The sequence below is a fragment of the Calonectris borealis genome, chromosome 14 (assembly GCF_964195595.1).
Source record: "Calonectris borealis chromosome 14, bCalBor7.hap1.2, whole genome shotgun sequence".
NCBI lineage: Eukaryota > Metazoa > Chordata > Aves > Procellariiformes > Procellariidae > Calonectris > Calonectris borealis.
In genome coordinates, this window is record NC_134325.1 from 17,474,665 (window position 1) to 17,492,843 (window position 18,179).

Sequence of the window (18,179 nt, forward strand, 5' to 3'; positions counted from 1 at the left end):
TTGATTGTTTGTTATAATCTTGCATTTAGACTTGCTTGAAACCTAGGTTAATGTCAGGTGCAGGACTTGTATCTTAGTTCGATAAACCATAAATATCTGCCTGATGTAATCAGAAGTCATAATGTCAGTGGAAAGTGTAAACTAGAAATGATGTGGATCAAATATGAAGCCATCAATCTGGAGTTGTGGGGTGCTTGTGATTTTTTGTTTTTTTTTTTTGTTTTTTTTTTTTCCCTCCCCTGTTCTGGTCTTATTAGGCATATAGCCCTTTAAGTCACAGTGCCTGTGTATGAAAAGGACTACAGCATTGTTCATTCATCTTGGGTACCTCATGGAAACATCACTGTATAAAAGATTACCTGCATTTAGATATAGCTCACTTTCCTGGTTTGTATTTCTTTGTCCTTTTAGTAAAAATAATTTGATATGGATTGGAAGTGTGATGAATGTCATGCATATAAAATTCTGCTTTGTTTCAGTTCATGGCTTTGGTTGTTACTACATTGCTGGATCTGGTAAAAAACTTGAGAGCCTTTGCAGGAATCCTTGTGGTAAGTCATGATGCAAGATTGTAATTTCTTTTCTTATAGTTAGCAGTATAATAAGGATATGTCTTCAACAAAGTAAACCGGGTTCTTTGAATGGCAATCGCCATTAACAGTAACACACCCAGTTCTCCAGGGTGTGTCTTGCAAAGCTGCAACAAACTACTGTTTTGTTATGGGCTGCATGCAGTGGCAGTGTCTCGTTTATCGGTTTCCTTTAGGAGTGCCTTTAAAAGATTATTTAAAACTTTCTCAGAGTGCTTGCCTCAGGCTGGATACTCTAGTTTCAAATAAAAATTCATCTGATGCTAAAAGTAGCCTAGTTTTCCTTACCCTGGATTGCTTATGTTAAAGTAAATAGCAAAAAAACCTAAATTGTTTTCAGTTGAGAAGGTCTTGAGATGGCATGTTTGGACACGATTTTTAGAAGCCTCTGCCATCCTGTTTTAGGTGTGTCTGTGTAGAGCATATAGTCTGTAAACATGTGATTAAAGGATGGATCACAATGCATGATGTCCATTACATAAATCTTCCATTTCCCAACTCTTGAGTTCCTGGCTATGCAACGATGTCTTCCTGGTACAGCAAATGAGTGGCTGGGTGGTTTTTTTTGTTCTTGTTTGTGATTTGGCTTTTTTTTTTTTTTTAAATTTAGGATACCTTAATTTCAGGTAATGGTTAGAGACCAAGGATTTGCTGTGTATTAGGTATCGTCTAAAAAGTTGTTCTAGTCTATATACTTAGCATGCAATTTACCCAGAATATCTGTTTTTGTCATTACTAATCTCTGCTTTTATCTGTAGGGGAGGGGCCTTAAGTTGCAGTCTGGAAAGGTTTATGTTGCAATTGGAAATAAAGATACTGGTTTGGGCAAAGCTAAGTTGGTAACAACTTTGTTGTGCTGTACAAGTCACACTTGCCACTGGAAGCTACTCTTGAAACTGAGAAATACCTTGGGAGTGCACGAACTGGGAAGTTAGCCTTTGCAGGTGAAAGTACATCTTAGGAGCCTAAATGCCAATCTTGCATATGATAGGAACAGCTTTAGTATAATGAAAAACTTTTTATTACTCAATTCGTTACTCAGTGTAATAAGCTGTCTGAAGGCTGACTGCAGTTTTGCTAATTTTGCCAGTTTGCGCTTAAGTACGTACACCGTGCTAAAGGGGCACACGTTTGCTTGTCACCCCTGTCAGAGGCTGGTAGGGGTGTGTTGTGGGTAGGTGGGGGAGCTAGTGATTGACATTGCTGCTGCTGGATCTGACAGAGCCCTGAGAGAGAGCAATTATGGGGTGAGCTGTTTTGTGCTTTACGCTAGGACCCCAAAGCTGTGTTGCTGCTGGCCTGGCTGCACCTGGGCTGAAGCATTCTGCTGGAAGCTCTTTTCATTCCTGAAAGACGTAGCTAAGATGGCAGGAGCCTGTAGTAAAATGCTTGATTTTATTTTTAGGAATTATGCGTTAGTGTTTCAATGTGGTGTCCCTACCCATGTATGTAAGACATAACGCTCCTGAAGTGGTTTAAGAGTCTGCGGCTGATTGTCCTTAGTGCCGGGAGTGTGAATTGTGGTTTTGCACCACTTGTGAGGCAAGTTTGCCACGGTGTTTGCTCCTTCCATTAATTTAATTTGCTTTTACTTGAGGCTATGTAGAAGCTGTCACTGAGCTTCTACCATAGTGAAGTCTGACTTCATTACTAGCTGATGCAATGGTAAGGCATCTAATGTTAGCCTGGAACACATGCTGATAAAGTAATGTAACTGATTAGCTAATTTATCAGGCAGTGCATGTTTTGGGCATATCTTTTTCAAAGAATGAAATTAACTTTATTATTGCCAAGCCAGATACCCCATCTTCTGGCAGGCTGTGGAATGTCAGCTTCGGCTCATTCCGGTAGCGTTCAAAGGGCTGTGGTTCATAGGTCAGGGCAGTTTCTCTTCTCTTCCTCCCAGACTTGCCACTTGGGTCTGTTTTGTAGCAAAATACAGAAATATGACTAGTGACATTTTCATTTGAAGACTCAGCTTGTTTCAAACCATCCTAGGACAAAAAGCTCTTTACGCAGAGGAGTGCAGTTGAAGGTTATTTCTAGAACAATCTTTTTAGGATAAAAATCATAAAATCACTTAGGCAACAAGACTGTGAAAGGTATCTCTTTAAAAAGAGGTTTGCCTTTCTAACAAGTAAAAGACAAAAGTTCCAAAATCCTTCGATTTACCAAAACCTTTATTTTTAGACTAATATAACATTTTTAAAGAAGTTGCTGATGTAATATAAAATAGTGACTTGTTTTTGTCCTTCAATTAGGTTTAGTAAAAGCTTATTTTCACTGAATCTAGCAGAAAGCTCCCTAGATATTTAGATTATTCCTTGTAAATACAGGTATTGTTTTTTGGTTTTGCTTTTTAAGTCACTGTTCTGCAGTATTAATAGTTAAATATCAGCATTCTGAGGCACAGAAAAGTAAAACAGATCATAAAGTAAAATGACTTAATGCATTTTAACAACTGAAAGTTAAATAGAATATTAAAAAATAAGAGCAAACAGTTAAGTAATACAGACATTGAGAAGTGTTTTCACTTTAATAGCTTCAGGCATTTTTCTTGACCGAATTCCTTTAACTGTGGTACTAATATGAGTTTCATATTAATTGCATTGTTTTCTTATTTAGTGACAGAAATATTCAAAACTAATACTTGCTTATATTCCTTCCAGGTGGTTTTCTATGCGTTTGCTATAACTGGCATAATGCTATTTGAAGGTGCTGTTATTCCCTTGGGAAATATCAGGTAACATTCTAAACATTGCTACTCAGAAAGAGTCTGTTTTTCAAAAGCATCTGCAACTCAGTACCTCCGAGTTGTTTGTGGTTGGGTTTTTTTTTCCCCCTCTTATTCTTGGAACTACCCTTCTTTTAATGTTAAATCACACAAACTTTATTCATCTGTTACTCATTCTGTTTCTTCTTGCTGTATTGAAATTGCAAGAACGCTTATCTGTAGCTTGAAATTTTACCTTGCTGTAGCTTAAATACTACTTTAACTATTTCCTTTGTTTTCTGCCCTTGTGAGATACTGAACTTTCTACAAGGCACTCAGAAGAATCTTGTTTTTAAGGTATAGTACGTAGAAAGCTACGCTCAAATCAGCCTGTAATTCTCTTATAGTGCTGTCAATACAACATATGATAACAGCACTCTGCAGTGTGGGACCTACGAACAGCTGGAATATTGGCCGAACAACTTTGATGACTTTGCTGTGAGTTTGATCATGGATGGAATTTGTGCCTCTTTCCCTCTCTGCTTGTCTCTTCCCCTCATTTTCTGAGGCTTAAGTGTGTGATATAGCCACTCAACTTCTGTTTTACTCATGTTATTTAGGCAGCAGTGGTGACCCTCTGGGATGTTATGGTGGTGAACAACTGGCAAGTCTTTTTGGAAGCGTTTTCAAGATATTCGAGTCCGTAAGTAGCAGTAAAAAGTCCCATATACATCTATCTTATGAGGTAACTGAGTAGGGATTATACACATAGCACAGTTCCTACCATCTGGGAAGAAGGGTGCTGCTTACCTTTCTTTTGGGTCAATTCAGGTATATAGGAAATAAACTTAATACTTCACGGCTGTTCTTTAACTTGTGTAACTTGATGATTGGTCTAGTACTTGCTGGATACCACGAAATCCGTGGTCACATTTAGAAAAGATTGGAAACTGGCGTGGTAGTCGTCTTATTCTAAAAAAGAGCCAGTCTCACAGAGGTGAGATATTAGTGAATCGCTGTAATTCATTTTGGGCTGCTTCTGTATTTTCCCTGTGGGTGAACAATTTCTTGTAGACTTAAAACCTTGGACGTATTTTTCATTTGTATTTAATTACTTTATGGGAATGTTTGAATGAACTGGATAGCCTCTGGGTTGAGCTGTTCCAGTGATCCTTGGCTGGTTAACCCAGCATGTAGTTAAGTTGTGGAATGCTCTTCTATAGGCTGTTGTGTGTGATAAATGTTTAACGTGGTCTGGTGAAGACTGGACAAGTCGTGAAAGAGAAATCCATTGGGATCTGCAATGAATGGAAGCTACCTCTAGCTCAAGAAATCTCTGAACTGCAAATGGTTGGAGATTCGGAGAGCGCTTAGGGGGTAGCATCATAGGTATTTTGCCATATTTTTGCATTCTTTTTCCTGTGCTTCTGCTTGTGACCACTCTCAGAGGATACTAGCCTAGATGGATCTTTTGCTGTGATCCAGTACAACTTCTACTTGGCTGTTTTTCTGTCCCTTCAGAGTTCAATTAGGTATGTTAAGTGGGGGGAGTGAGTTTGTTTGACTAACTTAATGAGAGGCTAAAATTTTTTATTTTTATTTTTTTGTTCCAGACCTCCTTTTACATTAAGAAAGTAGTAGTATTATATTTCAAGGAAAAATGTGATTTCATGGCTTTCTTTGATTGCTTTCAGGCTGAGGTTATTTACTGCCTGTTTTATTTACTGTCTGTTAATCTGATCTGCAGGTGGGCTAAGATCTATTTTGTAGCCTGGTGGTTGATCTCCTCTGTCATCTGGGTTAATCTCTTCGTAGCTTTACTTCTAGAGGTAAGGAAGTGTGTTTATTTGGTATTAGATCCTGAAGACAGGTTCTAATTTATGTGGGAAATGAAAAGAATCCAGACAACTTTTTGGGAAAAGTATGTTGGTTTTGTGCATGCGCTTACTTAATCTTTCTCCTTGCCGCCGTTCCCCTGAGATGTTGAGGAAGCATTTTCTTTTTCGTAGATGATTGTGTATTTTATTTGCAACTTTGTCACAAATCTGGTTGTGTTTCATTGGGTGTGTACATTTGTTGTTACAGCTCACTCTCTATAAAGATGAAAAATATTTTAAGTATTACAAACCTGCTTGTCTCTTGTACGTTAGCTTTTAACTTCAGCATTAGTTATTCAAGCTGCAGGCTTTTTGCATTTTTCATTTGTCAGCAAATGAATTTAGCACTTTAAATTTTACATTTTTATTTTACTTAGTTGTTCTCTGTTTCTTCCCACCCCGATTTGAATTACTACCCTTATTCAGTACTGCACTAGAATAGTAGAACTGATTACTTTTTTTGAAGAGTTCATCCTCTAGAGTTTTTTAAAGAAGCTGTGGACATGTAGCAATGTCATGAAGAACATGTAGTTCCGCTGGTTTCTCGTGTATGCATACTTCTCTGCAAATCCAAACACCTTTTGAATTTTTGATGGTGAAGAGAACGTTAATCGCAGCCATCTACTCCAGGTTAACCATCGTAGACTTCTCTTATAAGTAATGGAAGAAATTGAGTACCTGTAGAGGGCACTTCACCCCATCTTAAAACCTATGAAAACTTATTTTGGAGTTTATTGTTGTTTTCTGCATTGAGAACTAAAATTTACTACTTTAGGCAGAATGGTGAACTTTTAGACAGAAATTTAGGTATGAGTCTCATGCTGAGCCTCAGTCTTGCCCATGAGCGTTTCAGAAAAGACTTTCTGTTCTAGCTAAAGGCTAATCCTATGAAGCCTTCTGCCTGCTTGCTTCTCCAGAGCTGTGGCCAAAGTTTGCTGTAAGAGCCAAGATGTAGCATTCTGTAACAGAAGAGCAGGATGTCACTATTTTTCTCTCTTTTTTTTGCTTGAGCGGTCTGCCTAGTATTGATTTGTCAGGGTAATTCAAAATGGATAAGGGAACATGACAAAACCAGAAGCTGAGTTTAAGCTCTGATGCCTGGACTAGGAGTACGTTTATATATTGTTGGGTTTTTAAAGAGGAAGAAATTCAAAGCAGGTGAACTCTTGTGGGTAGTTCACACAGTTATCTCAGGGAGGCAGTCCTTGCTAGGAGTAGAAGGCAGCAGGGCTGTCTTATGCTCTACTGTTCTTTCAGTGTGTGATGAGAAAGTTATTTCATTCCTGAACAACAGGCTTGAATAAAGTAGTGACCTGCAGCCAATAAATATGCTGATGCCTAAATAAATCACTGCTCTGACACTGTTAAAAACAAACCTCACACCCCTTCCCAAACCTTACCCGCAAACATATTGACCCGATACAACCTCTTTTCTGATGTCACCGGAAGCAGCCTTTAGTTTTTTTTCCCTGTTCCTTTTACATTTCAGAACTTTATTCACAAGTGGGACCGTCGCTGTCATCGGGAGTCTCTTTCAGATATTGAGTACCAGAGGACAGTTGAACTAATGTTCAGGTGAGTTGAACTGGGCTTAATAATCGATCTAGTTTTTTATGTTCATCTGTTTTAAAGAAAGTGTGCTGGCTGCAAGAGGGAAAAAGGCTTCTCTTCTATTTCCTCCCTCTGAAGTAAAGTGTTTCATGTGTGTGTTTTGAAAAATTCAGTAAGTGCTTTAGTCAGGCCTGCTTTAAGCTGACTTGGTAGCCTAACCTTTATATGCTTTCTGCCCATAGCATGATGGGAGAAGAGGTGTTGGGGGCGGGGGGACGACTGCTGAGAGGGAGAAGAAAAGGGAAGATGAGCAAAGTGATGCACGTTCTTGGCTTATTATGAAATTGTGGGTGGTGAGTTGATACTTGATCATGCACAAGTGGAACTTCTGGTGCACATTGGATATTCAATAGTAGCACTGGGAACATGTTCTCATTTGGGAGTTTTTTCAGGAAAACAAATCTACTGACCTTCAGTTGTATTGTACTGTGTGCAGGAAATTGCTTCCCTGCTTCTTATGGGAAAACAGCTGCTGGTTTCCATGACACATCTGTAAAGGATGGATCACTTGCAAGTAGATGCATCTTTAGGGAGCATCAACTTATTGTAACTTTAATTCCTTGTTTTATTCTTGAAACAAGCACACGTTACATCTCAGTGTGTGCATTGCAAAAACAAATGCTGAGAAGTTCCCTTTGCTGCCCTAACAACTCATGCTTTTTCTTTGTAGAGATGTTTTGGAAGAACCTACAGAGGAAGAGTTGATGGAAAAACTGCACAAGCATCCACACCTGCAGTTATGTAGGTGACTGGTGGGAAGGACTGATTTATTTAGACCTTTGTTTTCTTGAGGTTGTCAGCTGGAAGAAACTGAATGGATTTTCTGTGAGTTGCTGTTAAGAAAGAGGCTTCTAGGACAGTATGTGAGGTTTTGCTTGGCAATTCTCTGCAGAAGAGGGTTTTTTTCATTTTTGGTTCATATCTTTTTTTTAAAAAAGATTTGAATCTTGCTAATTTGACTTGATTTTAAGTTTCAATTTTAGAGGAATATTGCAGCTGTTATTTTTATAAACTGTTGCTGTCAGGAAGTTTTATTTTCTTTTTTTAAGAAGGGAAAGTGTGTTTAAAATGACACTGCACTTTAAACTGTGAACTTTGTAACCACTAAGCCTGCTACTTTTTTCAGCACAGGAAAACGGAACTGCCTTTTCTGGTAGGCGAGTTTGGCAAAGGCTGTGCCCTGCAATTCATGAATGGATTAGGCAGGACCAGAAAAAAATCCTTAGTCTTTTTGTAGTGAGAGTTGAAACACTATTTTTATTGAAATGTGACACCAGCATATCTTACCAAATTTTCAGGAGTTAATCATGTCACAACACAATCCATTTCAACTTAGTAACAGGGACTGCCTACTTCGCACATAGTAGCGCGAAGTTTTTGATCTAGGGTTCGTGCTGGTTGCATCATGTTGGTAACTTTGAGAGCAGTTATAACTTTGAATGGAGCAATTGCACTCATGGTTTTCAATGTGGTAAAATTGAGCTCTCCTTTAGAGTAAATATTCTTGCTTTTTAGTGAATCTCTTCCTTTTACTTTCTTCCAAGTCCTGTTCTACACTGTATCATATTCCATGAAAAAGCTGAGGGGAATGAACTTTGGCTGGAATGTAGCACCATGATCACTGCGAGTCTCCCACTTAAAGGGGGGGGAGAAAAAAGGGTTGAATGGGATAATAAAAGTGCTTAGCGGTTCAAATTTTCATTCGAGTCTGTGGGAATTGAAAGTGCTCAACCAGTATTGCAAGATCACATTCTTTTATGGCTTAATGACCACATGCTGTATACCACTAACTTTCACCTGGGTAATACTTTTTGGATAAATAACTTTGTCAACAAATCTGAAGTGGAGAATTAACAGTAAGCCATGTCCACGTGCTTTTCATTGTTCCTTAGTAGTCCTCTAAAAAAGGTGGTTTTGTTTGAATCTTTGTCACATAACTAGTAAATCACTATGAAGAATAGAATCAATCCCAACTACTATTTTTATATGTAAAAATGAAACTACCCTTTGAGGTGCTGCCTTGTCATTGAAACACTTGTCACCAAAATAGACATTATTGTGAGATTGACAAAGGCTTGGGGAAGGTAACTAGCCATGAAACACTGCTACTATTTATAAGTTATTTGATCCTTTTTTAGATAACAAAACACTTTTCAAAAGTGCCAAGCAGTCATCCTGTATACTTTTCCTCCTCTTTTTTCATCATTCGTCTTTTCTTTCCTGCATAAGGGAGAGGAAAATATCTGGGATGATGGTGCATTTGAGCTCAAAAGCATATTTCTGCCGTGTTGTCTCACTGTTCAGAAGTTGCGTAGTGATTCTTGTCTGTTTCTTTACCTTCTGCTTATTTTTCCTTGTGCTGTGGAACAAAATATGTGTTGTTGCTTGCATATGTATAGAACAAATCTGAACTGAGCTCTCAGCTACTCCTGCAATCTTTCTTTACTTTTGTAATTTTGCCTCTTAAGCCATAGTCTTGTCTGTGTTACAGAATAATCCACCCAGTAACTCACTTGCACTGGTTTCAGTGGCATTACCATGCTTATTTTCAGTCATGCACTTAGAACACACATCATGGCAAGTAAATAAAGGCATCAGCACACAGTTTTTCTAGATTTGAGTTTGTTTTTTTCAGTATGGCTTTATGTCAGGATGGTTTCTGCTCTTTCTAGCATGATGTAATCACCATGACCGATTTATTGGCAGTTATTAACAGAGGTTAAGTAGTCTATTTTATCTTTTTACTGAAAAAAAAAATTATTTTTGTTTTCTACTTTTCTGAATACATGAAGAAGTAGCTTTGCCTTGCCAAAAAGGAAATGGCCGGTTCTTATCAGCCTGCAAGTTTAATTTTTTTTTTTTTTGTCTGTTAAGGTTGTTTGAGGGTGTTTGGTTTTTTTTTTTTTTTTGGCCATTACGTTTCACTACAATCTACCAAAGCAACACAAATTGGTGTGGGATTATCATAACCATCACAAATGTCTCCATTATGCAATCTTTGCATCTGGACAAATGTGAAGAAGGCTTTCTGAAGGGAATAGTCTTAGTCTTGTTCTTGTTTCACATTTGCGTAATTGACTGAAAGTGTAACTAGAACTTAATACAAAATTGTGGTACCTAATGTCAATTGTACTGGAAGATGTAAATAACCACAAGTCTTATGCAATAATTGTATAAATCATGAAAATTAATGTATGTAACTGGGTAAAATTTGAAGTTTGCATTATTAAAAACCAGTTCCTTCTTAAAATATGAAAATAATTGGGGTGTTGAAATGATTCTTGTGGTTTGTTTTTGCCCTTCCCCCTGCTACTGATTTCTGTTGTGCTCAGCATCTACGCTCCCGTTATCTTTACCAGTTGAAGGCTGGACCCGTGGAGGAGGTTACATGCAGCTGGGACATAACTGCCTGGTTTCAAAATGCAGGACCTCAAGTATGCTGCTCTGTTATTCTCCAGTTCTAGAGGTGCATGACATCATCTGTAGGTACCTGATATGCTTAATCTTTAAGGTGAAACTTCATTGGAACTGAGCGTTGAGGGTGTTCAGCAGCTTGATTTCCATTTGTGTTTCAGTCTTTGCATCTGCAAACTAGGTATTCCTTCATCTCTTTTTTTCCTGAAAAGATCAGTGCAATAAGCATTCTCACAGCATTTCAACTGGGACAGATTTTGCACATAATTTAGCAGAGTCCATGGCATTCTTTTGAAACAGGTTCTGTTATAGAAGATTTCTCTTTTTTTTTTTTTTTTTCCTTCCCCCCCGAACAGAACAAAATCAATTCTGGGTCAAGCTAAAGGCTTAAGTTTGCTGATGTCTCTGACCATGGCTGTTGCGGATGCTTAGGTGAAGCATGTGAAAGCCAAACTAAATAGAAGATCATCTTACATTATTAAATCAGGCCCAGATTTTTCTAGCTTCTGAAGGAGGGCCTTAATCACCAGACTGTTGCCTAATTTGAGATTCCTCAGATATTTTTTTTTTCCCCTTCCTGATTTGCTATGAATTTGTATTACTTAAAGATTTAGGAGTGGATGGAGAGGATGGATGCAATTGAAGTGTTATTGATATATAGATACTTTCAGTAGAAATACAGAAATACAGTAATAAACCTCAAAAGCACACTTAACTATGAAGAAGATTAAAAAGCTTATATTGGTCAGAGCTGCAAATAGGGCAGCTAGAATAAGCTAGTAACTGTGTAGAAATTACAGACAAAGGAAGAAACAGTCTTGGGTGTCAAGGGTTTATGTGAACAAAGTGCATGAGGCATACTTTCTTGGCCTCTTTCTTGCAGTGATATTTTACATCTCTTGAGACATGTTAGGGAACATTGCTTTTTCATCCCCCCAACATTTTTTAATGTGCACAAAAATATAGGGACATACAAAGCTATAAGAAAAAATAGGGCCTATAGGAAACTGATGCAGGGTATAGATTAGTTATCTCTGAAATGTGAGGTAAAGATATCTCTTACCTTGGTAGATGGTTTATCTTTTCACCTGCCAGTATATTATGAGCGGTACCCAGTTACCACGGCTTCTGCTATTGCTTAACATTGTGCTTTAGTCAGATGAAGTCATTTTGGTACTCCATCTGTCGTGGGATTTTATTGAAAACAAAATAAAATTGGTCTCTGCCTGCTTTTTTTATGTAAGTGTTGGTAATTTTTTTTTTCTTTCACTAGATTTTTGTCTAATTAAAAGCCCATTCAACTGGTGGGAGTTTTCCACAAATCAAATGGTTTTGACTTAATCTGGAGTCTTTATAAACATTCAGAGCCATTTGTTATGTGAACTTTGGGTAGAAATAATTTGGGGGTAGGGGGTGGAGGGATAAGATTTGGTTTCTATTCCAACTCTAAGCACTTCACTATATAGGACACTGTTTCACAATGACCTTGATAAACCAGAGGAAATTGCCAAAATTATCGCAGTAAAAATTAAGAGATAAATATGGACTGTTACAGTTTAGAAGCACAAAATGTAGAAGTACGTAGCAGGGAGTAAGTGGTATTAGAAGACAAATATGATAGGGCTTATAGTGTACTACAAATTGAATGAGCTATAACAGCATCTGAAAGAGATCAAAAGAAAATTGCTTTGCTGTGATTTGTAATAGTACTTCCCTTTAGGCCCCACTATTCCCATTTTGGACCCTGCATTTTAAAACAAACGGGGAGAGTGGGCATTTGTTATAGGACAGTAATAGAGGACTTAAGAAATTTGGAAGGTGTGGGTTGGGAAGAACTTTGAAGGACATAATTTGTTCAGGCAAAAAAGAGACAGGCAAATTTTTTTTTAAACAATATTGAAGTATGTAAAGGATTGAGAGGAGCAAACTGTTGATGTTGTGTAATCTCTGCGTGCCGATTGTAGGACAAGTTGTAGTTTGAATTTTGGCAAAAAGAGTTGCTAGATATGAGGGATGCTTCCTAAGTCTGAGCACTGTACTCTAGGAGGTCACAGGCTCCCCTTCACTTGAGTGCCCTTTTAGGAAGGATTTGACAGTCACCTGCTACAGCTTTGTCTGGATGTTTGTGAACCTGCCCCTGCTTGGTGATGCCTCAGCTGGTCCCTGAGATCCTGTCCCGCCTACCTCTCTATGGTTTCACTGGAAAGAATTCCCATGGCTGTAACAAACCTAGCTTTTGTTGTTACAGCATGTGCTGTTGGTTCTAGCTAATGGCTTACAAATGTTTACAGCATGCAAGTGTTTTACAAGTAGGGATAGCAAAAAAAAAAAAGCTCCTTCAGCTTCCCATTATAAACAGGAAGATGAGATTTAGTTGTATGTGCTCTGTTGCTGACACTCGACCAGCATACCCTGGTCCCTGCACTATCTCCCCATAGTTCGCTGTGCAGTTCTCTCTACTGGGTTCCCTTTAATCTCATTTCTACATCCCTTACCTTTTTGGGCAAGAGGAGGAACATGCTGCCCTTCTCCCAGTTTGTGTTTGCTCACTGGCAAGCCGAGCAGATCAGATAGCTTGACCTTTCCCTTGGTGAGAACACTTCATTTGGGCACTCTGCTCTACTTGCCACCAGTTGCCGCAAAATGCGTGACACTTATGCCTTTGAAACTTTGATAGCTTTTCTGTCAAACTTGGTTTGGTGAATGAATTTAAAAGTTATTACCAGGGGACCGATGCTGTGTAATTCCTAGAAGCAGCTAGAAAATCTTAAAAAAGGTAATGCTGTATTGTTGGGAATTATGTTAATTGAAATTGATCTGATGTTTGGCTGGATCCAAGGCAGCTTAGGATTTGAAGCCTTTCAATGAGAATTGAGCACTTAGACTCCGATGGGGAGAAAAGATGGTCCAGAGACTTAAACATGCTCAGCATCATTAGTCAGTTTGTAGAAGTGTGGGCTAATGTGTTTCAGAACTGTGAACTGGGCTTTCCTGCATCCTCCAGGGATACCATCACTTTTTTTAAAAGATAAAATAGATCATGGGGTATCTAAATGAAGAAGTTAAGGTAATGGGAAATCTATTGCTAATTCAGGAATAAACACCAGATCCTCAGAATTCCTTAATTGTATACTTCATATTTCATTCTGTACTTAAATCTTTTTCTGTATTTGTAGAGCTACTATTTTCCCAGCATAAAGTGAGAGAAAATGGTCAGGAAAAATCCTCAAGGCTGAGATGGCATTCTTCAAATACAAAATACATAGTGATGTGTACAGCAAACTACTGGAGGAGCCACCTATCATTATCTCCCATAAAGGATATGAGAACTTCAAAACTGTGTATAGAATGCAGTCACAAGGCATAATAAGTATGTGTGGTTTTTTAAAGTGTCTTAGTTAACTAAAATTGTTGCAATTTTGGAAGAAAAACTGTGGTATACAGTTACTTCCATCATATATGCACTTGTTTGCCAAAGGTAGCAAAATGATGTTTTGTCATGGATTACCCATGTTACCTACTGTAAGGGAAAACTTAAATGTCTTCTCTGACTTATAATTCCAGCCATTTATGTAGTTTATTTCCATTGACTTTCATATCTAGTCCTATATTTAGAATTTTTCCACAGTAACTGTATAATAAATGGTTTACTGATGCTGATTTTTTTTAACTTCGAACTGTAAGTTGAAGGCAATTGTAGCTTGTCCTTTTCTTTAATGCTAGAAATTCCTTATAACAGTCTCAGTCATCTTTTTTCCATTAAGCTAGTTGAGCAGGTGTTGTCTTTGTTCTGTACAGATACTTTCATGGCCCCCATCATTGCATTATTTGAGTGCCTCCCAAGTACTTTCCTGAAAACATCCTGCTGGGATAGGAAAATATTACTATCCTTATTTTGTAGATGATCAGCTGAGATATTTGGTGATCTGCCCACAGCCAAGCTTGAAATCCGTGGGAGAGTTAAGAATAAAACGTGCAGTCCCTGCTCACTGCCTCTGCTAACAGACAATACTGCCTTCTTTTTTTGCAGCAGCTGTGAACTTCAGTTGTATGTTTATAAAATGATGTTGACATTTCCACATCAATTGGTTTATAATTTTGCTACTGCCTATTCTTTTTATGTAACTTTTTTGTTTACTTTGTTTTAAAATTGCAGAAAAACTCCTGGAACCTCTAAACTTCTAAATCTACTTATTTCCCACCTTATCAAAAGAGGAGGGAGGGCTATTATTGAGTTGCCATCTGATTTATAAGTATTTAGTAGGGATCATCTGAGGCTGGCACATGTGCTGGAAGTTTAGTAAATGTAAGTAAACTGCTAAATTCCGGTAACTAAGGTACTACTGTAGCTGTACAAAAATACAGGAAAAAATACAGGATGACTATCCTAAACAGCAGTTATTTGGCAGCGTCAATTTTCATTTCTGTCAGACCTGAAACTCACTTCAAGAATGCTTGAGTTTTTCTTTAGCCTCCTCTTCCTTTGCACTACTTGTATTTTATTCTTTGAGGTGAGTGAACAGGCTGACTTTTCAGTGTTGCTTCTTGCAACAGCGTATTGAATTTGGAAAACTGTCCAAGAGGCCAATTGCCCTGCATGATCTGCCTGACAAAGGATCATCAGCATTTGAAAGAATGGAAATTCATGTCAAAATAGAAAATGGAGTGCATTTTTAAGACCAAGTTCTATTGTATAGCAGGTGTGTGTCTGTGTAATGTGAAATACAATCTCTAATATGACTACAGGTTGCTGGGCTGGATGCCGAAATTACTGAGTCAAATTGTAAGGATTATGTTACACAGCCTGTCACATCAGGTAAGCATAAGAATCAAAATCCCTTCTGACCTTAAAGTTAGGGTTATTGAGTAGGATTCTGGCTAAAATCAGACTGGGTTCTGTTAGCTTCGAGAAAAGAATTACCATTTGTGTGTGATGCAAAACTGTAACACTATAGCATTGATCTGGGTAGTGGTAGTATAACAATGACCTTGTACAATGAGCATCCTACTGAGGTGAGCCGGAAAGCCAGTCTAGCCTGTATTATTTTATTATGTTAGGTCTCCTTCTTGCATTTAGGAATGAATTGGTTCCACACATTATGTGCTGAGCTGTTGCTAGTGCTCTTTTTTTATTAAGCAATGATCTTAGAAAGTAAAACTTAAGTCTTTAATGTGTCTTCCCTTACCTGTTTAAAGTGAGAATAATCTTGTATTTTGCCAAAACTACAAGTGTTTAGTTTCCAGCATCCTGGATAATTGGTGGTTTCTCTGAAAAGACTTGAACAATTATTTCGTATAGAAAAACGGCTCTAAAGAAGTTCTCTGTAAAACTAGGTGAAGGTGTTAAACCCAGACAATAAAACTTAGATCAAAGTAGCCAGCAGAAGGGGCCATAAGAGGAGCAGGTTGTCCTTTAAGCTTCACCATGTTGTGTAAGGTGTTACCTCTCTCTTTCTCTAATCAGATTTCACGAAGAAAGCAAAGCTATTCTTTCCTGATGTAATTCAATCAGAGCCCTCAGCTAGATCAGCAGGAAAAGCACCTGCCTTTCTTGCTTTAGATTTGGTCGATAGACCCCAGTTTTTGATAGGAGTTGTTTAATCCATAACCCAAGCATGTGGCCACAGCAACACCTGCCATGCAGGTGAGCTTTTAGTCTTGTTAATATACAAATATAGTATAGATTTTTGTATTAACCTCGCACACATACACACCCAATAGTGAGCGTCATAAGTAGGAGAATTTAATCAAATGAGATCATAAATGTCTAATATACTTTTTGTTGGGCAGTAAAGTTGCCCACATGTTGTAATTGAGGTCTGAAGTTAACTTGCTCGCTGGGGCCTCTCTAGGGTAGATTACATAGACTAATAGAGCACATGAAAAAATGTTTTCCATGCTCTGTTTTTCCTCCTGTGTTGTCCACTAGCCTTTCCCCTTTAACTCTGTCTTGGGTTGGTGCCCACTGTAATATCTACTGCCATCAAATTCAGCACTTTAAAATTAGGCACATGTTTGAAACATCTGCTTGATTGAGACCCTCCACAGTGACTATTAAGCTTTTGCCTCTGACATTTTCCAAAGTCCTTGGTTCTCTTCTTGTCTCCTGAGTGACCCTGATACAGTCCTCCAGAGACCTGTAGAGCACGCTCCTGTACTTCCTAACTGTGCCGATATTGGAAAGTGAAGTGTGGGCTGACGCTTCGGGTTCAGGCTTAAATTTTCTAAAACTCACCTGCATTGTATAGGTGGCCACTGTGAAATTTAGGTCTGGAGCACCTTATATTCAGCTCTGCCCCAGAGTTTCATGCGTGTGATTTCTCATTTGCACAGAGAGGTGTTACCTGGCTTTTCACCAGACACTCACGAACAGGTGTTTGGGGAGGACCACATCTAGTTTACTACATGAGGAAGGGTTTAATTAAATCTCATATAGATAAGATGGTTCAGATAAAAAGGGTTGTGACCCATCAATGTATGTAAGAATCCCATTGAGAGGAAGGCAATTTCATTACACAAGAAGGAATTTCGCAAGATTTGTCCCAACTACGTTATTTTACAGCTACGTTTTCTGTGGCCACCAGCGTGTTAGTGTGCTCACAGACTTACCAGAAACGAATGTTTTACAGAACATGTACTGTATCATTTTACAGAACAAACTCTTGGTGGAATATTTGTGAGGATCTAGCTCTGCTATTTCATTGCTACAATTGCTTTCTCCGCCAGCAAACCTACATTGGCTTGTGCCCTTATGTGAGACTATCAAGGGGTGATATGGTACCCTCTGACCTTCCTTGACACTGCTTTTCCATGGCCTTTGGTGATGGCTCCACTGTTACATTATATGATTGAGGTAAATACTTTCTCATGCCTTGATGACTACTGTATCATTAGATCTGATTGTCTGTCTTGTACATCATGGTGGTGTTCAGGCTCAAGTAAGATATGTGTAAAATGATGCCATTTGAATTTGGAAGTACCTTACTGCAGAGGCGGGTTACCAGTGGGGTTAATGGGACTGGAGCCCTCTGACCAACACAATCTGCTTTGCCATATATGCTTCAAGTCGTTTTACAGAGTTATGGTCACAGCAGTGCACAATCTTTCTAACTGTACTATATCATCTTAGCTGCTTAATTGTGTCTTAGAAATGAATACTCCTGTGGAAGATCGTGGTGGGTCAGACACAGTGCTCTAAAAATACTTTTGGAGTAAGTTTTAAAAAGCTGAGTTATGTCACGGGAGGCACTGGGGGGACACTGAGTCTGCTCTGTAAGCTCCTTGGGGCAGAAATCTTACCTCTTGCAGTCAAAATAGATAAAGGGAAGAAGACAAGGGAAGAACACTTTCCAGAGAAGGAACTGAGACAAAATGACTTTGGGCACAAGAATTTCTTTGAGGAGTGGGGACTGAACCCAAATCCTACATTTGCCACTTTGTTACCTCTAGTAGACCATTCTCCCCAGTAAGTTTGACCCAAAGTTGTAATTTTGGTCCTTGGTAAACATGTCTTAATTTTTGCTGTGGCGGTGGATTTTGTTCCAGCAGTTCTCCCACCTTTTCCTGTAAAGGTCCTCTCATCATATTGGTTGGTTGTCTTGTCACAGATACCATGCTCTTTGTGATCTATTGACACTGCTTAAGAAGAAAATCATTTGTGCAGGACTCATCTCCAGAGCTTCCCAGTCACAGACTGGTGCTTCATGGGAGCAGTAAACTGGGAGATTAGGAGTTTTCCTTTCAGGTGCTGTGATCTCATTGTGAGACACCAACTTGCAGAGGCTTTGGGTAGCAGGACACTGGTCTGGGTGCATCTGAATGCTGGAAAGCCTAGGAGCAAGTCCAGCCACGTAGCTTCTGCCCAGGGGAGAGGCAGGAGCCCAGGACAGCCTTTCCCCTGGAAGCAGCAGCACTGAAGTTGTCCATCACCTCCAGTAAGGTAGAGAGGAGAGGCCAGCTGTGGGCAGGAGAATG

At 38.8% G+C, this 18,179-nt stretch overlaps 1 protein-coding gene across 1 annotated transcript in view; it reads left to right on the top strand.

The window, feature by feature from the left end:
* Positions 1–11,650, top strand: part of TPCN2 (two pore segment channel 2) — a 34,267-nt gene extending 22,617 nt beyond the window's left edge. Inside the window, exons 19-25 of the mRNA XM_075163320.1 lie at positions 480–551; positions 3,260–3,333; positions 3,711–3,801; positions 3,924–4,006; positions 5,051–5,132; positions 6,670–6,755; positions 7,462–11,650. Of these exons, the coding sequence (XP_075019421.1) occupies positions 480–551; positions 3,260–3,333; positions 3,711–3,801; positions 3,924–4,006; positions 5,051–5,132; positions 6,670–6,755; positions 7,462–7,540 (567 nt within the window). The 3' untranslated portion in view covers positions 7,541–11,650. The remainder of the gene's footprint in view (positions 1–479; positions 552–3,259; positions 3,334–3,710; positions 3,802–3,923; positions 4,007–5,050; positions 5,133–6,669; positions 6,756–7,461) is intronic.
* Positions 11,651–18,179: the final 6,529 nt, after the last annotated feature.